The sequence below is a fragment of the Nylanderia fulva genome, unplaced genomic scaffold, assembly GCF_048542155.1.
Source record: "Nylanderia fulva isolate GAGA-0341 unplaced genomic scaffold, ASM4854215v1 Scaffold18, whole genome shotgun sequence".
Taxonomy (NCBI): Eukaryota; Metazoa; Arthropoda; class Insecta; order Hymenoptera; family Formicidae; genus Nylanderia; species Nylanderia fulva.
In genome coordinates, this window is record NW_028190055.1 from 809,790 (window position 1) to 837,293 (window position 27,504).

At 25.7% G+C, this 27,504-nt stretch overlaps 7 protein-coding genes and 1 long non-coding RNA gene across 8 annotated transcripts in view; 1 reads left to right on the forward strand and 7 right to left on the reverse strand.

The window, feature by feature from the left end:
- The window catches only part of LOC146723621 (uncharacterized), a 148,080-nt gene that overhangs the window by 111,291 nt on the left and 9,285 nt on the right, over positions 1-27,504 (forward strand). The window lies entirely within an intron of this gene.
- Positions 994-4,104, reverse strand: LOC114938469 (uncharacterized). Its single transcript, XM_029312460.2, has 4 exons — positions 2,697-4,104; positions 2,008-2,346; positions 1,511-1,772; positions 994-1,447 (listed from the first exon to the last, which is right to left on the reverse strand). The coding sequence occupies exons 2-4, from the start codon at positions 2,114-2,116 to the stop codon at positions 1,267-1,269; spliced, it is 552 nt and encodes a 183-aa protein (XP_029168293.1). The 5' UTR covers positions 2,117-2,346; positions 2,697-4,104; the 3' UTR covers positions 994-1,266.
- Positions 4,170-7,763, reverse strand: LOC114938474 (uncharacterized). Its single transcript, XM_029312466.2, has 9 exons — positions 7,175-7,763; positions 6,579-6,698; positions 6,365-6,482; positions 5,867-6,128; positions 5,681-5,797; positions 5,171-5,261; positions 4,957-5,105; positions 4,581-4,713; positions 4,170-4,503 (listed from the first exon to the last, which is right to left on the reverse strand). Exons 1-9 carry the CDS (start codon positions 7,382-7,384, stop codon positions 4,441-4,443), a joined length of 1,263 nt encoding a protein of 420 aa, XP_029168299.2. The 5' UTR covers positions 7,385-7,763; the 3' UTR covers positions 4,170-4,440.
- Positions 8,205-11,564, reverse strand: LOC114938475 (uncharacterized). The gene is made up of 8 exons (XM_085481411.1): positions 11,244-11,564; positions 10,422-10,757; positions 9,924-10,185; positions 9,738-9,854; positions 9,208-9,298; positions 8,994-9,142; positions 8,618-8,750; positions 8,205-8,540 (listed from the first exon to the last, which is right to left on the reverse strand). The coding sequence occupies exons 2-8, from the start codon at positions 10,537-10,539 to the stop codon at positions 8,478-8,480; spliced, it is 933 nt and encodes a 310-aa protein (XP_085337537.1). The 5' UTR covers positions 10,540-10,757; positions 11,244-11,564; the 3' UTR covers positions 8,205-8,477.
- LOC114938473 (uncharacterized) lies at positions 12,295-16,741 on the reverse strand. The gene is made up of 9 exons (XM_029312465.2): positions 16,188-16,741; positions 14,634-14,753; positions 14,404-14,521; positions 13,844-14,105; positions 13,659-13,778; positions 13,073-13,163; positions 12,842-12,987; positions 12,525-12,657; positions 12,295-12,452 (listed from the first exon to the last, which is right to left on the reverse strand). The coding sequence occupies exons 1-9, from the start codon at positions 16,329-16,331 to the stop codon at positions 12,402-12,404; spliced, it is 1,185 nt and encodes a 394-aa protein (XP_029168298.2). The 5' UTR covers positions 16,332-16,741; the 3' UTR covers positions 12,295-12,401.
- The window catches only part of LOC146723629 (mannosyl-oligosaccharide alpha-1,2-mannosidase IA-like), a 312,214-nt gene continuing 302,146 nt past the window's right edge, over positions 17,437-27,504 (reverse strand). Inside the window, exon 4 of the mRNA XM_085481402.1 lies at positions 17,437-17,545. Within this exon, the coding sequence (XP_085337528.1) occupies positions 17,510-17,545 (36 nt within the window). The 3' untranslated portion in view covers positions 17,437-17,509. The remainder of the gene's footprint in view (positions 17,546-27,504) is intronic.
- On the reverse strand, positions 20,451-23,420 carry LOC114938466 (uncharacterized). The gene is made up of 9 exons (XM_029312457.2): positions 23,253-23,420; positions 22,596-22,715; positions 22,380-22,497; positions 22,013-22,274; positions 21,799-21,915; positions 21,313-21,403; positions 21,032-21,177; positions 20,639-20,771; positions 20,451-20,570 (listed from the first exon to the last, which is right to left on the reverse strand). Exons 1-9 carry the CDS (start codon positions 23,394-23,396, stop codon positions 20,517-20,519), a joined length of 1,185 nt encoding a protein of 394 aa, XP_029168290.1. The 5' UTR covers positions 23,397-23,420; the 3' UTR covers positions 20,451-20,516.
- On the reverse strand, positions 24,108-27,454 carry LOC114938467 (uncharacterized; the record flags this gene model as incomplete). Its single annotated transcript, XM_029312458.2, has 8 exons — positions 24,108-24,366; positions 24,700-24,833; positions 25,035-25,125; positions 25,306-25,422; positions 25,902-26,163; positions 26,603-26,720; positions 27,016-27,135; positions 27,281-27,454. Coding segments are annotated over 8 exons (1,275 nt in total), but the record flags the coding sequence as incomplete, so codon positions are not given.

The window sequence follows — 27,504 nt, forward strand, 5'->3', positions numbered from 1 at the left end:
TACAAGCTGAAAAAATAAATACACTAAAATTCTTGGTGAATCTTTGTTAATTCTATATATTTGGTTGATTATTTTGTGAATGTATTTTGTTCTTAAAAAACTTAATTTTACCGTAGCAAAACCTTCCAAGGAAGCAACGAATGTGTTACCGTATTTTAACTGAACGTCTACCGTTACTTTTTGCATTATAAATAATAACAATTTTTGCGTGTTTAATGGTGCTGCGTACCATATTCCATTATAACTGCAATTTTCAAATGTTGAAATAAAGCAAATTGTAAAAAATTATAAACTAACAAAACAATACACTAAAAGCATTTTTGCGATAACTAATGAAATAATCTACACATTCATAGGAGTAGAAAAATAAATATAATGGATTCGAATCATACTAGGATTACTCGAAAGGTAATGCCCCACATTTCTTTATCTCGAAAAGTATTTATTCAACAGGTTTGTTTACTTAATATACATACATGTTTTTTAACATATATTATTTTTTATATATCCTATTTTTATATAATTTTTAACTAATAAATACTTCGTGTGAAAAAATGTAGGGCATTAATTTCTCATCCTAATATTTAAGAGATGTACATATGTATATGAGAATCAGTACATACAAATAGTAATAATGTACAAATGTATACTTTTAAAAGCAATATAAATATAATACTCACGTTGCTTTGAACAGCTTTACTCCATGATCTATTACTATTTGTCCCGCATAATTAAAAATGAACATGTAAATCAAATGAATAAAAATCAATGCAGCAATTACCATTATCTCTACGGTATTCATATCCATTCTTATCAGTCGAAAAAACTACGAAGAAATAATACTTAAAGAGAAATCAATAAGCATCAAAGTAGGAAGAAAAGGTATTGCTTACTTGAAAAAGATTTAAACTTAAAGAACTGACGCCAATTGCAATCAGAACAGCAAAAAATGTCAAAAATTTAGATGTAAAAAATTCAATAAACCTTCAAGAAAATATAGTCATTAAGTACCACATATTAAGTATTAGAACTGTTACAGTACCAACAGATAGGCGTAAACTTCGATATATTCATTTTTTGTGCTTCAGTATGATAAGTAAATGTGATTATGATCTTAAGTTTAATCTTGACGGTGAATGTTTCATTCCACATTTTAAAAATATTGTGTTTTTAAAAGACTGCATAGTATATTCATCAAACATATTCTTAAAATAAGTTGTACATCTTTAACATATTTTAGCTCTCAAATAAATAAATAAACCGCTTTTAATGAATAATGAATAAATATAGAGCAAGAGTTTTATAGTAATAAAAAAATAAAAATACTGACGCGATGGCCCTTCGATGTATAGAAACCGCATGTACAATCCTTCGGTAAAGGAGATATTCTCGTGTAGGACTCGGAATCGCTAATATACTCCGATTAATTGCATTTTCCATACGATAACTGTATAAATCTATTTAAGCATTATTTAATTTCAAAAACAGAGACAAGCGCAATTGACAGTACCTTGCGATATCTAACAGTGCACATGAATGCAGAATATACGTTAAGATTGTCATAGTAGGGCCACAAAGTGCGACTATTCCTATAGCTACGGCTAGTATATAATGCAACAATATAGCATTCATATACTTTTCTTGGTCGATAAAATATTCTGTGATCAAGATAGGGCGACGTAAACGTGATTCATTTAACGGTATGACGGTATCAAGAATTAGTGGTAAAAATTGCATTAATGTGTACATGATTAATCCAAAACAGCAGAAGCCTGAGAAAAATTTAATTTATATCTAAGTTTTTGTATCTAAATACGTAAATAATTCAAACAACATATCAAAACTGTATTTAAGTATTCTTGTAAATTGCAAAAATCCCGAAAAAATTATATAAAAATATTAATATTACACGTATTGCATATACATATATGTTGATATTATCTTTGTAACAAACTATGTGTCACACTATAAAACATATATAACACGGTAACGTACTGCTATTCTTACCCAATAGAATTACTGCGAGAAATCTCGCGATAAAAGAATATTTCTCTATAATATTTATTTCTAATTTATCTTTTAATATTCTCCAGTTATCTTGAATTTGCTCCAGCATTTGTTTAACCTGTTTATTCCTTTGATTTTAAATATAATTCTTTGTATGGTTCATATGTTATTGTATCAATGTTACAATATGTTGGAAAAGATTGTTTTAATTAAACTTACAACGTCTGCTCGTCTAATAAAAGTGTAATACTTAACAAAGCAGAAAAGAGCAGGCAACGTTAATGAGAGATTCTTCATGAGAAGATTTACACTATACTGCATTGTGATGAACACTAGCAACTAAAAACATGATTTAATATAATAAAATATAATAATAAATCATTTTTATTTATTACTAATTGTATAATAAAACGTTTTACACGCGCTAAAATATGTTCTATTAAAATAATAAATTTAGATTATATAAATTAAGTTACATACATAACTCATTATAATATATAATTATTAATAAAATTATTTGTAAAATTTAAAAATGTTTTAAAAATATTTTTTGGGTATGTAAAATATTGTGTAAATAATCTGATCTTACATATTTTATTCGCATTATTAAATATGTTCATTAAAATGCGTATTTAATAAATATCACTCTATTTAATCATTGCTACAAAAATTATAAATGTCTGGTATACCTGGACAATAATAAATGCCGACAGAGTACTGACAAACAACACTTTTCGTATCTCCGCGAAATACGATTGTTGGTAAGGCCATAAGCCAAGTATTTCAAGAAGCATTCGATTAATTTCGTATTCTTCTGTCGCGTACATCTTATACGAGAGCGACGACACAACTGGTATAGGTCTTTTCATACTACCATAAATTTTTTGTTCGAAATTTCTTATGAATTACAAATGATCGATATTATAGTATACAATTGTACTCAAATGATGATTACAGCTTTCCAATAGTGAGAAATTATATATTCAGGATATAGGCAAAAACGAATTAGTTGAAATTACCTTAATATATGTAATTGAAAGTATATGTTTCTTTAAAACGTATAAGACTGAAAATTGTTTTGCGCAAACGCAGTCACGATTCTTTTTTCTTCAGTAAGAAAAAAGTTTCAGTTCTTGTTGGTGCATCGTAGGGAGCGTGCGTCACTCCCTTCAAAATGGATTGTACAGTGTAGATCGCTTATATTTATGACAATATTTTGCTATTTTAAATAATGTATATGCTTACAATATTGTATGTCATAATTGCCGCAATTATGTCAAACGTTGTGATTATTGTTATGAAAGTAATTATGATTTCATGCAATCACATAATGTAAATGTCTTTTTCTTGGTAACAAAGTATTTCGCCATTACGATAAGTTAACAAGGCTACGACACATTTAATTGTATTATAATATCAAGAATTACCTGCACAAATTGAAATATTGCGCAAAAAATGCGACCAATGCAAAAAAATGTTGAAGTTTAGTCTCTTAACTTTAATCCAACAATATAAATTATTTCGAAAAGAATAAGTTTCAAATTGCACTCAAACGCATCATTTGTATTAATTAAAAGGTGTTTGCGCCTGACTTGTGCTTGGCTATTACATATTATTAGTGTCATGTTTTATTTCGATTTGATTATATTCTTGAGAGCGTTTATAATTGTTTTGTTTAATTAAAAGCAATTTAAAGAAGTTACGAGAGAAATAACGTATGACGTCTATACCACACACACACACGCGTGCATACGCATTCACACATCGCGTGCACGCATGCACGCACACAAATATACGTGCACGCATCCATGTTGAGAGAGATTGTATTGATTTAACTTAATTCTCAATGCCTATACAGAGCGATATGTATAGTCTATAATATAGAGACCCTTCTTATCTATCAAAAATTGTGCTAATTAAATTTAATTATGAAATAAATCTACTGCATTAATATGCACCAGTTCAACAATATATTGCATTTTTATCGTGTCAATTGAAATGTGAATAAGTAGTTAAAGTAAACGGCACGTCTGTATCAATATACGCAATTAGTTTGGATAATGTGAAAATAAATAAAATAATAAAATTATAAAAAATATACAATAAAAAAAAATATTGATTTACATAACTAATTATAAACTAATTGTATTTTGTCCATACTATTATTTAACAGCCAAAATTAAAAGGTACTGTTTCGATGTTTGATTATCAATAACTTGCTTTTAAACTCTATTAGGCTTCTATAAATTTTTTGAAGACGTGCTTATTTATTAATATTGTTTGATAATAAAAGTATGAAAGTATAATAGAAGTATGTTTATGTATTAAATTTCAGAAATTGCAGATATGTATTTATGCGCGTATGTATGCTTGTTGACTACAATTATGTTAATTTAAAAATCTGTTTGGATAAATAATAATTAATCTTTATAATTATTTTCGTGATACTGTCGTAGAATAAATCACTGTTAAATAGGATAGTGCCATATTCGCGAGCTGAAAAGACACATTAATGTGCTGATTAAATCTATTTAATTTAAGATTTTGTTTTTAAAAAAAGCTTTTAACTTTACCGTAGCAAAACCTTCCAAGGAAGCAATGAATACGTTTCCATATCCCAAACTGAGGTTTGCCATTACTTTTTGCATTATAAATAAGAATAATTTTTGCGTATGTAATGGTGCTGCATACCACATTCCATTATAACTGCAATTATTACACGTATTGAAGTAAAATAAATTGTGAACTAGCAAAAAAGTGCGCTCAAAACATTTTTACGATTAATTTTAAATTAATTGTATATCCAAAATATTAGAAAAGTATATACAATCCATTTAAATCAAATTTAAAAAGTATATCAAATATGAGAATCGGTGTAAATAATTGTAATTTATATAAATATAGTTTTAAAAAAATAACTAACAATAAGTACTGAAACACGATACTCACGTTGCTTTAAACATCTTTATTCCATGATTTATTATTATTTGTCCTGCGTAATTGGCCATGAACATATAAATCAAATGAATAATGATTATAATAATTACTATTATTATCTCCATAATATCATTTGTATTCATTTTTATCATTCGAAGAAACTACAATGAAATGAAAACTTAAAAAGAAATTTTAAACAAAACAGATACGAAAGAGTGCTGCTTACTTGAAGAAGATTTAAACTTAAAGAGCTGACGCCAATTACGATCAGAATAGCCAAAAATGTCATAAATTCAGATGTAAAAAATTTAGTAAACCTTCAACGAAAAAATATTGAAACTGTTACCTTAACTTCGGTATATGTATTCTTCTATCGTATGAGAAGTAAATATAATTCTGACCTCACGTTTAATCTTGGTGGTAATTGTTTAATTCTGCATTTTTTTTAAAAGTTATTGTTTTTAAGAATTTAATCGTATTCATCACACACATTCTTAAAATATGTAAATGCAAAATCTCTAACGTACTTGACTCTTAAATGTACTTAATTTTAAATAAATTTTAATCAAATTTTATTTATTAGTTTAATTAATATGAAAAGATATTAATAAACCATTTAATATTAAACGTGTGATAATAATACGATTTCAAAATAAATCAATCATTTTTAGTCGATAACAAATAAAGACAGCATACATGTAAAAGTTTTATAACAATAAAAAGTAAAAATACTGACTCGATGGCCCTTTGATGTATAGTAATCGCATGTACCATCTTCTGAAAAAGAAGATATTCTCTCGTAGGACTAGAAATTGCTAAGATATTCCTTCCAATCGCGTTCTCTATACGATAGCTAAATATAAATTTATTTAAGGATATTTCACTTTTAAAAACAGAGATACGTAAGTGCAATTAACAGTACCTAGCAATAGTAAGCAGCGCACATGTCTGGAGAAGGTAAGTCAACATTGTCATACTGACGCTACAACATACCAATCCTGCTATGAGTAGGGCTAATATATAATGCAACAATATAACGTATATATATTTTTCTTGGTTGACAAAATATTCCGTGACGATGATAGGTCGACGACAACGTGATTCATTCAATGGAAACACAATATCAAGGATTGGTGGTAAAACTTGTAATGTTATGTATATGATTATTCCAAAACAGCACAAGCCTGAGAAAAATTTAACTTATACCTATAATCTAATTTATATTTAAGTACGTAAATGATTGAGAAAACATCAAAACAATATTCAAGTATTGTTTGTCTTGTTAATTGCAAAGGCTCAAAAAGTTATATAAGAAAAATTGATATACTATACATATATACTGTATATATATTTATACTCATATTATCTTTGTCATAAACTATGTATTATTGTATATATGATGCAATAATATTAATCTTACCGAAAAGAAACAATGTGCAATATCTCGCAATATAAGAATATTCTTCTATAATACCAATTTCCAGTTTATCTTTTAACATTTTCCAATTCTCTCGGTAGTGCTCTATCATTTGCTTCATCTATTTATTCCATTTTTTAAATGTTATTCTTTATATTAAAATATATATTATTGTGTCAATATTATAATATAAAAAGATTATTTTAATTGGACTTACAGTATCTGCTCGTATAATAAAAATGCAATATAGCACAATGACAAAAATAGTAGGTAAAACAAGTGAAAGAATCTTGAAGAGGAGATTCGTACTATACTGCGTTGTGATGAATACAAATAACTAAGAACAATTCAAGAGATATAATAATAAAAAACCATAAAAAATTCAAATATTTTTACTTATTACTAAAATGTTTTACACGCGCTAAAATGTTTTTTATTAAAAATGAATCCAGATTAGATAAATTAAGAAACTTATATTTAACTGGTTTATTATATATATAGTTATTAATAAATTATTCATATATTTTTATTTATATAATAAATAGTTTTGTTTTTATAGAAAAGTTTGAAACTTTTTAGTTTAAATTATCTCTGTGTATATATGTATATTAAGATGAATAAAGCATAAATATAAAAAAAGCGTAATGCTTAATGATTTTCAAAATCGATTTTTTTAAATACAAATAGTTTATATAAAAATTCTATTTTGCATGTTTTCTTCGTGTTATTAAAATTATTTATCAATATGTATATCTAATGTCACTATATAATTCTTTTTATAAAAGTTATAAGTGTAGCTTATTGTTAGTATACCTGGACAAGTGTAATTGATGAAAGAATGCTGATACAAAAAATTTTTTGTATTCTCGCAAAATATGATTGTTGATAAGGCCATAAACCAATTATTTTAAGAATTACTCGATTGATCTTGCATTCTAACGCGTGCATCTTATACGAAAACTGCGATACATCTGACATAGTGTTGTATTGAATTCTAACATTATTTTTTTCAAAATTGCTCATGAATTGTAAATGATATTATAGCACATAGTTATACTAAAATGATGGTTATAGTTTTTTAACAGGAAAAGATAATACATTCATGGTATAGGCGAAAGTAAATTAGCTAAAATTACTTTAATATGCTTATATTGAAGTATTCTTTTAAAACATATATTGAAAATTGTTTTGCGCAAACGCAATCATGACTTTTTTCCTTCATAAAAAAAAAAGGTTTCAGTTCTTGTCGGTGCATTGCAGAAGAAGGATTACTCCGGATTACTCACTTTATATTAAATTATACGATGCAGAGTGCGAATCGTATTTAAAGAAACTTTAGATAAATTCATTTATTTATTATTATACGTATATCTAGACTACAATCTACCATTTTCATTGCGTATTTTATTAAGAAAGTTATAAGCAAAAATTAAAAAAAAAATCCAAATTTTTATATTCATACATAGAGTTTGTCCCATTTATTTATTATAATATGTGTGTGTGTGTGTGTGTGTGTGTGTGTGTGTGTGTGTGTGTGCTAATTAAAATACATATTTATATAATATTATTTATGGATATAATCAGCAGCAAAATATACTCCAGCAGTATTCTCTAATATAATATATCATATTTGAAAAAATGTAAAATAATAATAATAATAATAATAACATAATACTTATAAATAGGTGAATAAGTAGTTGAATGTAAACGGCAAGTCTGTATCAATATACGCAATTAGTTTGGATAATGTGAAAATAAATAAAATAATAAAATTATAAAAAATATACAACAAAAAAAAAGATATACATAACTATTTATAAACTAATTGTATTTTGTCCATACTATTATTTAACAGCCAAAATTAAAAGGTACTCTTTCGATGTTTGATTATCAATAACTTGCTTTTAAACTCTATTAGGCTTCTATAAATTTTTTTAAAGACGTGCTTATTTATTAATATTGTTTGATAATAAAAGTATAAAAGTATAATAGAAGTATGTTTATGTATTAAATTTCAGAAATTGCAGATATGTATTTATGCGCGTATGTATGCTTGTTGACTACAATTATGTTAATTTAAAAATCTGTTTGGATAAATAATACTTAATCTTTATAATTATTTTCGTGATACTGTCGTAGAATAAATCACTGTTAAATAGGATAGTGCCATATTCGCGAGCTGAAAAGACACATAATGTGCTGATTAAATCTATGTTAATTTAAGATTTTGTTTTTAAAAAAAGCTTTTAACTTTACCGTAGCAAAACCTTCCAAGGAAGCAATGAATACGTTTCCATATCCCAAACTGAGGTTTGCCATTACTTTTTGCATTATAAATAAGAATAATTTTTGCGTATGTAATGGTGCTGCATACCACATTCCATTATAACTGCAATTATTACACGTATTAAAGTAAAATAAATTGTGAACTAGCAAAAAAGTGCGCTCAAAACATTTTTACGATTAATTTTAAATTAATTGTATAGCCAAAATATTAGAAAAGTATATACAATCCATTTAAATCAAATTTAAAAAGTATATCAAATATGAGAATCGGTGTAAATAATTGTAATTTATATAAATATAGTTTTAAAGAAATAACTAACAATAAGTACTGAAACACGATACTCACGTTGCTTTAAACATCTTTATTCCATGATTTATTACTATTTGTCCTGCGTAATTGGCCATGAACATATAAGTCAAATGAATAATGATTATAATAATTACTATTATTATCTCCATAATATCATTTGTATTCATTCTTATCATTCGAAGAAACTACGATGAAATGAAAACTTAAAAAAAAATTTTAAGCAAAACAGATACGAAAGAGTACTGCTTACTTGAAGAAGATTTAAACTTAAAGAGCTGACGCCAATTACGATCAGAATAGCCAAAAATGTCATAAATTCGGATGTAAAAAATTTAGTAAACCTTCAACGTAAAAGTATTGAAACTGTTACCTTATTAATATAGACAAGCGCAAACTTCGGTATATGTATTCTTCTATCGTATGATAAGTAAATATAATTCTGACCTCACGTTTAATCTTGGTGGTAATTGTTTAATTCTGCATTTTTTTTAAAGAGTTATTGTTTTTAAGAATTTAATCGTATTCATCACACACATTTTTAAAGTATGTAAATGAAAAATTTTTAACGTACTTGGCTCTCAAATGTACTTAATTTTAAATAAATTTTAATCAAATTTTATTTATTAGTTTAATTAATATAAAAAGATATTAATAAACCATTTAATATTAAACGTGTGATAATAATACGATTTCAAAATAAATCAATCGCTTTTAATCGATAATAAATAAAGACAGCATACTTGCAAAAGTTTTATAACAATAAAAAGTAAAAATACTGACTCGATGGCCCTTTGATGTATAGTAATCGCATGTACAATCTTCTGGAAAAGAAGATATTCTCTCGTAGGACTAGAAATTGCTAAGATATTCCTTTCAATCGCGTTCTCTATACGATAGCTAAATATAAATTTATTTAAGGATATTTCACTTTTAAAAACAGAGATACGTAAGTGCAATTAACAGTACCTTGCAATAGTAAGCAGGGCACATGTCTGGAGAAGGTAAATCAACATTGTCATACTGACGCTACAAAATACCAATCCTGCTATGATTAGGGCTAATATATAATGCAACAATATAACGTATATATATTTTTCTTGGTTGACAAAATATTCCGTGACGATGATAGGTCGACGACAACGTGATTCATTCAATGGAAACACAATATCAAGGATTGGTGGTAAAACTTGTAATGTTATGTACATGATTATTCCAAAACTAAACAAGCCTGAGAAAAATTTAACTTATACCTATAATCTAATTTATATTTAAGCACGTAAATGATTGAAAAAACATCAAAACAATATTCAAGTATTGTTTGTCTTGTTAATTGCAAAGGCTCAAAAAGTTATATAAGAAAAATTGATATACTATACATATATACTGTATATATATTTATACTCATATTATCTTTGTCATAAACTATGTATTATTGTATATATAATGCGATAATATTAATCTTACCGGAAAGAAACAATGTGCAATATCTCGCAATATAAGAATATTCTTCTATAATACCAATTTCCAGTTTATCTTTTAACATTTTCCAATTCTCTCGGTAGTGCTCTATCATTTGCTTCATCTATTTATTCCATTTTTTATAAATGTTATTCTTTATATTAAAATATATATTATTGTGTCAATATTATAATATAAAAAGATTATTTTAATTGGACTTACAGTATCTGCTCGTATAATAAAAATGCAATATAGCACAATGACAAAAAGAGTAGGAAAAACAAGTGAAAGAATCTTGAAGAGGAGATTCGTACTATACTGCGTTGTGATGAATACAAATAACTAAGAACAACAATTCAAGAGATATAATAATAAAAAACCATAAAAAATTTAAATATTCTTACTTATTACTAAAATATGTTTTACACGCGCTAAAATGTATTTTATTAAAAAAATGAATCCAGATTAGATAAATTAAGAAACTTATATTTAACTAGTTTATTATATACATATAATTATTAAAAAATTATTCATATATTTTTATTTATATAATAAATAGTTTTGTTTTTATAGAAAAGTTTGAAACTTTTTAGTTTAAATTATCTCTGTGTGTATATATGTATATTAAGATGAATAAAGCATAAATATAAAAAAAGCGTAATGCGTAATGATTTTCAAAATCGTTTTTTTTACATACAAATAATTTATATAAAAATTCTATTTTGCATGTTTTCTTCGTGTTATTAAAATTATTTATCAATATGTATATCTAATGTCACTATATAATTTTTTTACAAAAGTTATAAGTGTAGCTTATTGTTAATATACCTGGACAAGTGTAATTGATGAAAGAATGCTGATACAAAAAATTTTTTGTATCCTCGCAAAATATGATTGTTGATAAGGCCATAAACCAATTATTTTAAGAAATACTCGATTGATCTTGCATTCTTCTAACGCGTTCATCTTATACGAAAACTGCGATACATTTGGCATAGTGTTGTATTGAATTCTAACATTATTTTTTTCAAAATTGCTCATGAATTGTAAATGATATTATAGCACATAGTTATACTAAAATGATGGTTATAGTTTTCTAAGAGGAAAAGATAATACATTCATGGTAAAGGCGAAAGTAAATTAGCTAAAATTACTTTAATATGCTTATATTGAAGTATTCTTTTAAAACATATATTGAAAATTGTTTTGCGCAAACGCAATCATGACTTTTTTCCTTCATAAAAAAAAAGGTTTCAGTTCTTGTCGGTGCATTGCAGAAGAAGGATTACTCCGGATTACTCACTTTATATTAAATTATATGATGCAGAGTGCGAATCGTACTTAAAGAAACTTTAGATAAATTCATTTATTTATTATTATACGTATATCTAGTCTACAATTTTTCATTTTTATTGCGTATTTTATTAAGAAAGTTATAAGCAAAAATTAAAAAAAAAAATCCAAATTTTTATATTCATACATAGAGTTTGTCCCATTTATTTATTATAATATATGTGTGTGTGTGTGTGTGCTAATTAAAATACATATTTATATAATATTATTTATGTATATAATCAGCAGCAAAATATGCTCCAGCATTATTCTCTAATATAATATATCATATTTGAAAAAATGTAAAATAATAATAATAATAATAATAACATAATACTTATTTTAGAATACTGTAAAAAATTAATAAGAAAAATAAATTTACTTAATCTGATTAATTAAACTTATGCAGGCATCTATTTTTTATTTTCTTTTGTGATGGATTATATATTAGTATTATCTATTATCTATTAGTATAATTTTATTTTGTCTAATTATCAAGAGTGAAATAATATACATTTATTTATTTATTTATTAATACATTATTTGTGTGAGTACACTACTATATTTATCAAATTTATAATGTATACACATTTTTGCTGACTATATTTATTTGAGATAAATTTACCTAAGTGATAATGAATTTTTCTTGTCGACTTATCTCGTAGAATACATTACCATGAAATAGGATACTGCTGTATTAGTGAGCTGAAAGACATTAACTGCTTCTAAAGATTCATATACGTTTTTCTTTTGTTCGAAAAAAGTTTTTAATTTTACCATAGCAAAACCCTCTAAAGATGCAATAAATAGAGTGCCACATCCTATAGTGACATTTTTCGTTCCCCTTCGCATTATAAATAATAATAATTTCTGTGTACGTAACGGTGCTGTATACCACAGTCCATTATAACTGCAATTTAAAATGTTAAATGTTTAAACAATTTTTTTTTTAATGTTAAAATCAGAGCCGTGTAGTTTAGAAAAATAAGTCGTTTTTACTTTATAATTAACGTTAAGTTGATTGTATTTTTAATTAGAAGAATATATATGATATATACACATATGTATGGATATACATATATACACATACTCACGTTGAATTAAATAACTTTATTCCATGATCTGTTATTGCTTGTCCGGCATAATTAGCGGCGAACAAATATATCAAATGAATAATTATAAATAAGGCGAATATAAGTGCCTCATTCGTATTGTTCATTAATGTTATCACATGAAGAAACTATGACGCATTTAATAATCAGTATATAATTATGTAAAATAAAGATGGAAAAAAAGAGTGAGAGGAGCGAAAAGATATTACTTACTTGGAAAAAATTGAAACTTAAAGAACCGACGCCAACTATGATCAGAATAGCATATGATATCGTAAAAGTAGATGTTATAAATTTGGTAAACCTTTAATGAGGAGCTGCTAGATACTGGAACTATTATTAATATAACTAGTGCAAAGTACAAAATTCATTCATTTATGCTAACTATTATGCTTGTAATAATGTGCAATAAATGTATAAATGTATTCCATATATATTATATAACCACACATTTAATATTGAGTTGCCAGAGATTATGTATTTTACAAAAAAGTTTTAAAAATAATGCGATTAAAAATTAATTATCATTAAAATAAAATATTAAAAATTTAAATTAACATAATTATAATTACAAATTGTAGCAAATTACGTAAATTTAATTCCTTTAAGCATAATCAATTTTAAATTTTAATTAAATTTGTAATATAGATTAAATTTATAAGTGTAGAGCAAAAAAAAAATATTACACATTAAATATGTGGTGAGTATAAAATTCCGTTTAAATTGATAAGAAAGGATAAAAAAGATAAGATGTCAATATGTAATAAAAAATGTTATAATATAGATATAAAATATTTACTCGATGGCTCTTCGATGTATAATAATCGCATGTACAATCCTGTGGTGAAGGATATGCTCTCTTCTGAGACTAGGGATCGCTAACACATTTTTCTCAATCCAACAATTCGCTATTCGATAACTATATAAATCTATACTTAGATTGAAACAAATGTTCAAGAAATACAAGTGCATTTATGACATTACCTTGCTACTTCAAATAGTGCACATGCGTGCAAAATATACATCATAATTGTCGTAACTGTGCCAAATATTGTGATCATTGCTATAAAGGCGGATATAATCTCGTGCAATATTATAGCATAAATATATTTCTCTTGGTTAACAAAGTATTCTGTTATTGCGATAAGTTGACAGGGTCGTGATTCGTTCAACGGTATTATAATATCAAGAATTATCGGCAAAAGTTGAAGTATTATGCCACAACATGACCCTAATAAGCAAAATGCTAAAAAACATTAAGTTATTAGTCTCTCAATTTTTATCCAATATTATAAATTATTAAAAAAAAAAGTTTTTATGTTGGCGCGCAAACACATCCTTTGTCTTAATTAGGTGTTTGCGTCCTATTTGTATTTGACTCTCATTCATTTTTTATTACGATTTGATAATATTCTTGAGAGCATTTATATTGTTTAATTAAAAGCAATTTAAAAAAAAAAAGAAATAATGTATCTATACTTTGATACACATACGCGCGCGCGTATGTGTATGTATGATAACTATATTAGTATATTCTTTTGTACCCATCGCAGTAATCGTGAAAAGTCTGGAGTTGCTAGCGTATTTCTCTATAATATTAATTTCTAATTTATTTTTCAACAATTTCCAATCATTTCGAATTTGCTCCAATAATTGCTTGACCTGTTTTATATGTCTATTACATTTTCTGTCTTATCAATAGTTAGAATATAAATTTATTTTACAAATGTTATAAGGAAACATTTGAATAAACGATTCATCTTTTTCGACTTACACGATCTGCCTGAATGATAAACATGCCATACTTTATAGTGCTAAAAAGAGTAGGGAAGACTAAAGAGAGAATCCTGAAGAGAAGATTTATATTGTATTGGGTTGTAATGAATACCAGCAACTGTGTGAGAATAATGTTTAAGATATATCAGAGTATGTTTCATATGAAAAAGGTCGTTTTATTATGTAATAAATTAGAAACTTTCTTGAAGCATTTTTTACATTATATCAAAGAAGATAAATCCTTTATATATTTTATTTTATAATAATTTTTTATTAGTAGTTACTAGAAAAATCTAAAAAAATTTTTTAGAAAATAATAATATACATATATAAAAGATTTTTTTCTCGAATATTTTGTAATAAAACGCTTGAAAAACATTTGATATTATCGTGTAACCAAACGAGCTATATATGTATATGTGTATATTATATGTATATATGATACAAAACTTTTACTGAAAATACAACAAATTATCAAGAAAAAACGTTACAAAAATATTTATTCTCTTTGATATTTAATGTGATTTTTTGCTTTTTAAAAATTTATGTAAAATAACATATAATTTATATAACAAAACTTTTATATGTAACATTATTAATATAAAAAATTGTGCATTATATAGAAAATAAGATAAAAGCACGTCTATAAAGCTGGCACAGCAACTTTAGCACAATTGCATGAAACTTAGTATATAAAAATTTAGTGCTCTTTTGTTGCTAATTTGTTGCTCAATTCCCGATTTTGTTGCTCCAGCTGATTCGGAAAAAATAGTAGTTGTGCCAATTTCAATTAAAGTTAGCACAACTTAAAAAAAAAATTTTTTTTATTAAAAAAATGGAGCAGATTTTTATAGAGTTAATTTGTTGTTAATTAGTTGCTCTATTCCCGAATCTCTTATTACATTTTTTAACCCTGAAAACCACCCCAAAGTTACCCTGCAGCAGTAAAACATTTTAAAACTACAAATATTCAAATATCTCAATTTATAACGCTTTCTACATTTTGTTGCTCGCAAATTATAACAATTCCGATTTTGTTTCTCCACTCCTACTCATTAAAACCACCCCTAGCTACTCCACGTTAGCACAATGCGTTAAAGTTGTAAAATAATGAAATATTTCGATTGATAATGTTTCTCTGATTTTGTTGCTCGCCGTTTAGAATAAATCTGATTTTTTTGCTCCACCCCTATCTATTGAAAACTACCCCTAGCTACTTCACCTTAACACACCACCCTAAAATTGTAAATATCTCGACTGAAAATGGTTTTTCGATTTTGTTGCTTGCAATTTATAACAATTCCGATTTTGTTTCTCCACCCCTATTCATTAAAAACCACCCCTAGTTACTCTACGTTAGCACAACACGTTAAAGTTGTAAAATAACGAAATATTTCGATTAATAACGTTTCTCTGATTTTTGAAGTGTGTGCTTTATAGACGTGATGAAAGCATTGTGAAAGAAATAAAAGGTATCTATTAAAATGCGTTATTTATCAAATTACTATTATTCAATTCATAAAATTAAAAATGTGACTGTATACATATATACCTGGGCAAGAATAAATGACAAAAGTATACTGGCAAACAACATTTTATGTATTTGCACGAAATGCGACTGCTGATAAGGCCACAAGCCAAGTGTTTTAAGAATTATTCGATTGATCCTGTAATAACGTTCTTCTATCGCGTGCATCTTATACGAGAACTACGATACAACTGTGGTGAACATTTTTATGATTTTCATAATATCTCTCGATTTTTTCTTGAATACTAAACGATCGATACCCTCGCACGGAAGATAGCTATAGAATTAATTACATCAAACAACGGGACAAAGGTGGAACCAAATTGGTCTAAATTATCTCAATTTGTAATAGAGCGATATTTCTTTGAAATACATTCACTGAAAAATGCGCAAGCGCAGTTATGACTTTTTTTTTCTTGGTCTGAAAAAATTTCAGTTTCTTCTCGTGTATTACACTAGAGACATCATTATTCGCTTTGCAGCAAAATGTAGTATAGAATGGATCATGTGTGAACAACTTATGCAAACATTTATTCGTTTGTATTTACTATTCATAATATATTGACAATTAATACGTATCGTGTGTGTGCTTATGCTTTTTTCTTTATTATGTTTTTTTCAATTTAATGAAGAAAGCCAACATTAAAATTTTTATACAAAAAAGTTTATTCGATCTATTTGATATGAATAAAAATTAATATTTTTGACAAGATACTTAATAAAGTTTACGTTTTATAAAATATTTAACATTTTATATAACAAAAATTTTCTCTTTATAATTTATATATAAGTATATTTTAAAATTAATGTTAATTTAATCTAAAGCTTTAATTGTAACAAAGTAAATAATATTTTGTTAAATATTTAATTTTTAAAAATATGTGTGCGTAAGTACATTCACATTGTTTCAATAACCTCATAATTTATTATTATTTAACCGTCATAATTAATGGCAAATATATAATTAAAATGAATAAAAATTAACATACAGCGAATAAAAGTTTTATCGATATTGTTTTTTAATATCAATTAAAGAAATTATGACAAAATATTATTTAATGGGCAGTTTTAATAGATTTGTTGTTTGTTCGGCCAATGTGGTACGTATTAAAATATTTATATGCAGTTTTAACTGTAATATATATAGTATATACATTTCATTTAAGGAAATTATAAAATGTAATGTAAAAAAAAAATAAATATTTGCAGTATTTTGTCTTTTTTCACATAAGACAAATATATAAATTCACATAAGACAAATAGTTCTTAAAAAAATAGTTTTTTCCCTAAGGCAATTTTCTACACATTTATACTTTACTTACTCACTGTAGAAGAACACGCAGCATTCATGTCCAATAATATCTCTGTGCATTTTTACTTACCTGAAAATAAAAAAATCATGTATTAGTGATAATAATATATTTATAACAAAGTAAGATTATATTTTATAATTACAGCGCTGCCATCCAGTTATCAAACTAAAAAGTGAAATAGTGACTGCTTTTTAATAAAAAAAGTGATAAAAAGTGACCCTTCAAAAAATAGTAACCAAAAGTGAAATTTTTAATCAAATTTTTAGAATAATTTTGAATACAAAAAGAAAAAAATTGTTAACTCTTATTTTTTTAAATCCATCTTTAAACAATCTGACACCTAGCATATTTTTTCATCGCATATGACTTGAAAGTTTATAATATGGAAAAAATATACTATATAGACAAAATGCTTAATACAAATACGATACAATAAAAATATATTTCTTTGGCGTAGTTTTATTAAATAAAATAAGTAGTACATTTTATTAAAATAATAAAATAAAGACTAAATGTCTAAACAAAATAAAAATTTAAACATTATTAACTAAAAAAAAAACAGGAAAATAAATTTATCATTTATCAAATAATGAAACTAATTATCACATAATAAAGTTACATAATTTTAAAAAATGTAACAAGAAAGCAAATATATTATTTAAATGTAAAAAATAATACTACATACTATAGCTTCCAAAAATAATTTCTTTAGTTTTATATATATCAAAACTTAACTCATATATTAAATAAGCAGAAATAAGACAAAACTAATACATATGAAAAGCACAATAACAGAAGAATAAAATTATAGATATAGTCTAATTATATTTCAATGCTAATTTTTGTTATTTATTCTTTCTTAGCTCTTTTACTAAAATAATCTAAAATGTTATTCTTCGAACATGGTCAATCCTTTCGGCGGCAATTCTTTTGCCTCGTTACAGAAAATTGATAATTATAATTTATAAATTTTATTTTAGTTGCGCCATTTATTTGATTCGCGCGATGCGAAGTAATCAAACGCTGAAACGCCAGACTAGTACTCAGTGAGAATAAATAATAATTAATTGATATAAATTATACATCAGCACAAAAAAGGTGACAATAGTGACTTATTTTGAACAATAGTGACTTTTAGTGACTTGTCAAAAAAAAAAGTGACAAAAAGTGATTTAAGTGACTGAATGGCAGCGCTGTAATTAAATACGTGTTTATTAACATTTTCATTTTATTATAGCAATTGAATATTTTATTGAGTAATATATATATATATATATTGCTATAATAAAATAAAAATGTAATAATGTAAACACGAATTTCCTCTAATTGTAAGTTTCTTTTGTACCTATGTATGTTATAAATGAATGAATTAGATATAATTTCAACGCTTTTTTATTATACATATTTTTTTATTTAGAAATTCTAATACCTTTTATAGTGAGTTCTGTTCGAAATTATTGGTAAATATCGCCGAGATTAAACGGTTACGTTTTTATTATTATATAAGAATGATGTGTAGTGCATCAGTTACTATGCAACTCCCTTTAGCTTGCGTGTGAAAAAACATAAGGACGTTCTTACATTTTTCACACGCAAGCAAATGAAAGTGTAAATTATTTCAATTACTAGGTTTAGAAAAAGGATTCTTTTTTTAGCTAACACATATGATGATGTTCTCACATTTATTTTTACTGTGAAAGTGATGTATGGTAAATGTAATCGCATATTATTTTCACTTTTTACCCTTACAACCTTAATACATATATTTATCAATTGCTTGTTTTGTGACGCTTTTGTGATACTTGTATGTAATACTTTTATAATTATATTTATATTTATTTAATAAATATCAGTTGCTATATCTTTATGTAATCGATTTAAATCAAATTAATGCTCCAAAACAGAAAATTTATTTTTCTTAATGTGCACTTTATATACCTATTTCAGCGCAATTTTCTTTATTTATTATTAATATAATTAATATAATATTATATATATATAAATATATACAAATATATAATATATATATATATATATATATATATATATAATTAATATTTATATAATAATAACTGTTTTCTCTTTCTCTCTCTTTCTCCTTTCATGATGTATATACGATATTACGACAACTTAATAATATCTGATTGACAAGCTTCAATTGGATGGCATTAATTACTAGTCGGTATCAAAACAGAGCTGCTGGTTGATCGCTTTCACGTTAAATTTATGCAAATTAGCTACAACTTTCTTTGTGATGGTGTACACTATCAAGTACGGAATAAATTACCACGAAGTAAGACTGTGACAAGCTGGTAAGCTACAATATAAGTGTTGCATCGTTGCTCAAAGTTATATCGAATTATTATAATTATATTTACACTACTTCGAATGATGCGATAACTATACTGCTGGAAGATGTCCTTTTCCACATTTTCCTGCATCGTAAACATTATACTTACATGTATATAAAGAGATGCAGCATACATGCGATATATTTAATAAAATCACATTATCTACATATGTTTTCTATTTAATTGAGAATATTAATAAGAGATTTAATAAGAGATTTAAAAAGAAAGAATATTAATAAGAGAGTTAATCGTAATATATCACTATTGCGTTTAATTATCTCTCTCTCATCGTATCCACAAATAAATAGGTAAAGCAAATTAATAATAAGCATTAAAACTTTTACTAGAAACTTATTTATTTTGATCTATTAATATTTATAGATTGGTGTGTATGTGATTTTTCTCTTAAACATCTCTTACAGAGATAAAAATGTTTTGATAATTTTGCTATTGATAGAGACAATGATCTGAGAATGGAATAAAACTGAATAAGAAGGTAAAACACTATGTACATTACAAGGTAATCAGAAAAGATGTATTAATATAATAACACTTGTAAACAAAAGAAAAGTTTATCTTATTAATAATAAATAATCTTTTACATCCATATCAAATTATTTCAGTTTTGAGATAACAATCATCTTTTCAAATAGAAAGCACTACCCAGCTGCTACTATTTCTGCTTCTTTTCATTGTTGCACAGAATAAATTACCGTGAAGTAAGATAGTGACATGCTCGCAAGCTGAAATAAATTTTATTTTAAGATAAACTAGAAATAAAGTTTATTATCAAGGTGGCAATCCAAGTTACCGTAGTAAAATTTTCCAAGGACGCTGAATAAATACCGCCAATGACGAATTTGCAAGAATTCATACTTTTTTGCATCATAAACAGTAATAGTTTTTGTATTTGCACAGGTGCCGTATACCACTGTATATCATATCTAAAATTTTATTATGTTTCATGTACTATACTAGACAAAGAATTCTTTAAACAATTGCGCGTTTAAACAAATAGAAATACAATGTTAAAAATATCCTTGTAAATTTTACAATTCTTCATTTGTCAATACTCGTACCAATTTTCATACAATTAATGATATTTGTAATAAAGTTTCAATAATTTGCAAACAATTTTAATGCAAAATAATAAATTTACATAGTATAGAAATATTATTGAAATTTTTTAACAAATAATTCTTACGTTTTTCTATAAATTCCCATACTATTGTCTATGATTTTCTGTCCCATATAATTGCATACAAACATATAATAAAAATGGCCGATTACAAATATCATGAATGGTGCGAAGTTTTCTCTTTGATCTGACATAACGGTAACTTGAAAAAGCTGAAAAATCAAGAAATTTAACTGGTTTTAACTTAAATTCTTTATAATGCTAATCTGATATTAAAGTAAGTAATACAATGAGAGCAATATAATTAATATACAGTGTACGAATATGAAAATTTATCATTTACTTACGCGAAATAAGTTGATACTCAAGGAAGCTACACCCAGAATAATTAGAATAAAATAAGTGAAAGTAAAAGTAGACGACATGTATTCAAAAAACCTTAAAAATAAAGAAATTAATGTGCATCGCATAGAGAATAATTTTAATAATTTTAATAATTTTAATAGATATTTATGAAACTCTTTATGATAAAATTAATACACATTCACAAATAAATTAAAATTATAAAGATAAAGAAAAAATTGGAGTATTTAGTGACAATAAAATAAAACAATATAATTATATATTTCTAAATTATACAACATATGTACAAATATATATATATATATATATATATATATATATATATATGTGTGTGTGTGTGTGTGTGTGTGTGTGTAGTAATTAAAAAAGATAAAATCATGCAAACTGAATCGTAAGAGTTTATATTAATTGCGATATTATTTGTATTACAGTAATAATAAGCTAATACTATCGATGTACTAGTTACTAACTGAATGGCTCTCTGATGAATCTCTACAGCATTAATTATTTTCATACGAATTGCATTTTCCCTATTCAATGTAGACAATATAGACATATTCTCATCCAATGCATGTTCTATACGGTAACTATAACAATTGAAAATGTGAAATAGATATAGATGTAATTGCTATAGAATGATTCTTTTTAATCATTTAAGCCCTCATTATACATAATCTGTCTTACCCGGTTATTTCGAACATGCCACAAATATGATAAACATATGCAAAGAATAAAGTCTCCGTGCTTATAACGGTCACAATTCCTACGATAATTGTTGCGTTCACATGTAATAATAGTGGATAAAAATATTTTTGTTGATCGAGAAAATATTCCGTTAAAAACGGAAGTTGCCGTGTACGAGATTCGTTTAGCGGCGCTACGACATCGAGAATATCTGGCAAAAACGGCATTAGAATGAAACCAATAGTACCGGGATAAACTAGGCCTGAAATTATCAAGTATCTCAAATTATATCAAGAACGAGTGAATCATTTATAAATAAAATTTTTTATTCCATATAATTTGTGCACTTTGATCCGATTTCCTATACCCGCAAATGCGTATAGATGTTTCCTTCCAGACTTGGTATATTTTTTTATTATTTCGACTTCCTGCTCATCTTTTAATGCATTCCAATCATTTCGAATTTGTTCCATTAATTCCCGAATCTACTTCAGACATTATAAATATTATCAAAAAAATTCAAATCGCGTCTGTGACAATGAGTTGGTGAATCAATTTCATATGTATAATTTATTTAACGTACCTTTTGAGATTGCATGTAAAAGGCAATATATTTTACGAGATAAATCACGGAAGGAATAGTGAACGACAAAATAGTCAACGCAAGTTCAAGATTATATTCCATTGTAAATAGTTTCAATAACTAAAATCAATAAATATATAAATTTTCATGCTGACAAACCCTTTCTTCTTTTATTAAGAGTAGGATGTACGTTTTAATTATAAAGAATTAATCCTTTAAATTTCATTTCTAATCCTTTAAAATTATTAATTTTTAATTTTTGTATAATTTCACTTTATTTTTCAGAAAATCTTTATTCAATATTATTTAAAATATACTGCTAATGCTCGTTTTATATTTGCAACATTTGTTTTTATCCTCATTTTTTGCACTTAAATGGAAAAATTCAAGTGATGTGATAGTGTCAAATAAATATACGAATATAAAAAATATATAAAATATATATAATAAAAGATTCTATATTTCAACAAAATAAAATTCTGATATAAAAAAGAGTAAAAGTTGATTGTTTTAAAAGATTATAGCTTTAAGCTATGGTATATAAATTAAGAATATATTTTATTTAAAGTTATAGAGAAGAAGAGAGGATGTAATTAAATGTTAATTTCATTTATATTTTTACTAAATATAAGCTTTTTTAAATAAATTATTACACACCTGTGTGAGTACTGAAGATATAAGTAAAAAGATACAGAAAGTTGCATGAATTTGTTTAAGAAATGATTTGCCATATGGCCACAAACTAAGCGATAATAAGGAGAGCCGATATAGTTTATAATATGGATATCCCAGAAATTCCATTTTTCTTCAAAGCTTGTCGCACGACTGTCTATAAGACACTCTAGCACCCTTCGTTTCAGCGATATTCAATAGAACTTTTCATTAGGGGCACTATTTTTGAAAAGTTTCCTGGAGTTCAAATATTATCCAATTTCGCTGAATTAATATTCAGCTGTGTAAAGGCGAGAAAAAAAGGTGAGAAAAATAAAGATAATTTTTGGAATATAAGAAGAAGAGTCGCCGGTGTGGGCAATTATGTAAATTATGCGATATTTTATTCTATACACCATAAACTTGTATATTAAAGTATTTCTCTCTCTCCGTATTTTCTCCCACTTCACTTGTTGCCTACGCAAGCGCAGTTACCATTCGACTTGATACAATTATTACTTATTGTTAGTATCATTTTGTCTGCCATACAATACATTTCGTGAACTTAAACGTGAGACGCATATAGAGATAGTTCTCTATACAAACATTAATGCTTACAAGATTACAGATATTTAAAAATACCTTCGATTAATATAGCACACGCATTGTGGGAATAGAAAATAAGAATTAAAATGATTGAAACATTTATATTTCATATATAGAAAATAGATTGCGCGAATATATTTCGTGATATCTTGTAATTGTGTGGAATGTTATAAAAACTAAAAATTTTAATCCATATCGTGCGTTATTAGTGATTGAAATTTATTCCTTTGTATCGACTGCGAAGAATTCGTACATTTAGAACGTCATCGTGTTGAGTAAATTACCATAAAGTAAGATAAAGATGTACTCATAGTCTAGAACAAGAAGATTGTTCATAGAGACAATTATATTTTTCTTGAAAATAATGCCAAAAATAATTACCGTGGCAAAACCTTCTAACGATGTGATATAAATACCACCTATGAGTAGCATACAACTTTTCGAACTCCTCTGCATTATAAATAATATCAATTTCTGTACATGCAATGGCATCATGTACCATTTGCAATTATATCTAAAAATATTAATAATGATATACTAATATTATGTACGTATGTCACTCTATTAAGATATAGAGTTATAAACATTACAATAAAGTTTTTACTCTTATAATAATAGATGATAATATATTTTAAGTAATAAAAAAATTGTATGCAATGCAATATATGTACGTAGCATATGCAATGCAATTTTAATAAAATTTTAGTAAAATTTTAAAAAAATTTTAATTTTAGTAAAATTTTATTTTATTTATGTACAATGTAGAATAAACTGGAAATATAGCATGATTCTCAAATCGTGTATTTAATAGTGTATGAATCATAGACATTGATCTCTAGTAACTTACACTTTTGATAAAAAATCGTTACTGTGATCCAATATTTTTTGTCCCAAATAATTAACACAAAAAAAACTCAACAAATGAATAAAAACAATTCCTATAGAAACAAGAGTTTCAATAAGTTCTTCTGTAATTACCATCTAAAAAAGACAAAAAATTTTACATATAGAAAAGATGTTTTGTTATATACGTGTCCGTTTAAATAATACGATCATTACCCATAAAATCTTTATATCGCTTTATACATATATATATAATGTTATTTAAAATTTATGCATTACTAATAAATGATTGTTGTCGCAAAAAAGATTTTGTGAAATAAACTTGTGAATTTTACTTACATGACACAGATTAACAACTAAAGATGCCACACCGAGTACAAGTAAAATAAAATACATTATCATAAAAGTATCCTTCATAAACTCAAAAAACCTTTAACAACGAGAAAATATGTTATGTGGATCCCTCGAGGATACATCATTTATAGCTATATATGAAATAAAATGAAGATCACGAGGGATGAGTCGCGAGAAAATTACCACGCAAATTTAAGTTTGATGAAACATATAAATGATATTTAAATCCTGAATTATGCGAAGAGAAACTACCAACTCGATAGCTCGTCTGTGAGTGGTGATGGCACTAATTATTCCGGAGCAAGCTATGCAGCATTTAGTAGAAATCAAATTTTCGTTTTCGTAATCATCGAGAGCATGTTCGATACGATAGCTAAAACAAGATTATTTAACTGGAAGAAGATTCATCACCGAATTCGACATGATTAATGTTACATTGATATTCACAATAAATTTACAAATAATATTCACAAATCGATTATAAAATTCAAAACAATTTTAAAAGCACAATTAATACCTACATATTAATAATAATAAAAATACAAAATAAAATACGAAATGTCTCGAAAATACAGTATTAATAAGTTAATTATTTTTTTTAAAGTGAATTTAATCTTAATAAATAAAATTTCGATCAAAGAACACAATTTTTATTACACGCTTTTAATTTTCAACATTAAATATGTTGTCGTTAAATTTAAATGTTTATTCTTATTAGAGTAAAATTAATAAAATTAATAAAAAGAAACAAGTTATCTGTTTAGTTATATACATATTTCCAGAAAAAGTAACAAATTTTAAATATGTAGAATTTTTTTTGCATTAGTTTGTCACTTTTCATATATTTCTTACCTAGCTATTTCAAACATCCCACATATGTGCTGTATGCAGGCTACATGTATAGATGTAGTAGACAGTAATGTAGACAGTAGTATAAAAAAACACACGATCCAATGCAGAAGAATAGGATAAAAATACTCATCACTATCAACAAAATATTCGCATAATATTACCAGTTGATGTGGACGAGATTGATTAAGCGGCTCCAAAAGATCGAGAAAATTTGGTATTAAATGTACGAAGGCGACAAATATCACACTACTATAGATGATCACTGCAATTAATAACCAGAGATTAATATCGTTCGATGTAATAAAGTAAAAAATAAAATAAAATACACACACATTATTTTCTGAAATTACGTTCTTGAAAAATTGTAGTAAGATTTAATACAATAGTTTTTTCGACTACTAACAATAAGATTTATATATACAGGGTGTCCCGCAACGTGATGTCCACAGTAAAACTTTGTATTCTTGGAATCATTCCAAGTCATACACATATACCCTAAAGTCGATCGTTTTAAATAATACTTATCTTATTAAATGTAATTTCGTCTTTTCGTTATAACTTTAAAACAATCGACTTTAGGACATATGTGTATTAAGACTTTTTGACATAGTTTCACTGTGGACATCACGTTGCGGGACACCCTGTATAATATTAAAGTTCATTAACTCTTGTGAAATAACGTAATAGTTTTATCATCTTACATGCAAACATATGTGCATAAAATGTTCCTACAGAAGTGTATCTTAGAATTATTTCATATTCCGTTCTACTTTTTAGCATATTCCAGTCATGTTTTATCATATCGATTAATTTTTGCATCTAAAATTGTATACAATAAAAGTTATATTTCTATATATACAGCAAGATGTAATATAAAAAAAAAAACAAAAAAGATTTTATAATGACATTATTATATTGTTTTATAATACTTAGTTTAACTATTCATTAATGTATGAAGATAAATTTATTCAAAATAAATTAATATAGTTTCTATGTATTATTAATTTCTGTAGCGTATTAATACATTTATAACTTTCTCAGGACCTAACGAATTTGTTAGATTAAAATGTAATATTAAAGAAATATTCGGAATATTTGTAAACGGATGACTTACCGATTCAATTTTTATGCAATATGTAATATACTTTAGAAAGATAATGAAACAAGGAATCAAGCACGATAAAATATGAAGAAAGATATCCAAGTTGTAATCAAATGTGGTAAATGTGAGTAACTGGAAGATTTCCTCGATATAAGATATACATATATATAATCTTACGCAACAGATAAAAGAAAGTAAAATAAAAAAAAAATTATAATATATCACCTGTATGAGTCACTGAATTATTCTTTATCATTAAAAAATAACAATAATATACCTGGACTATTATGCTAGATATAATACAAATTATGCAAAAGAATCTTTGAATTCGAATAGGCCATGTCTTTTGATATGGCCATAATCCAATAGACGATAACATTATTCGATTAAAAACATAATATCGGCTACCTTCGAAGTCCATCTCTGCGACGCAACTGACAATGAGAGCAAATTTTTATCGAGACGCAAAAGAGGAATAAGATAATTGCTGCTCTAGCTAAA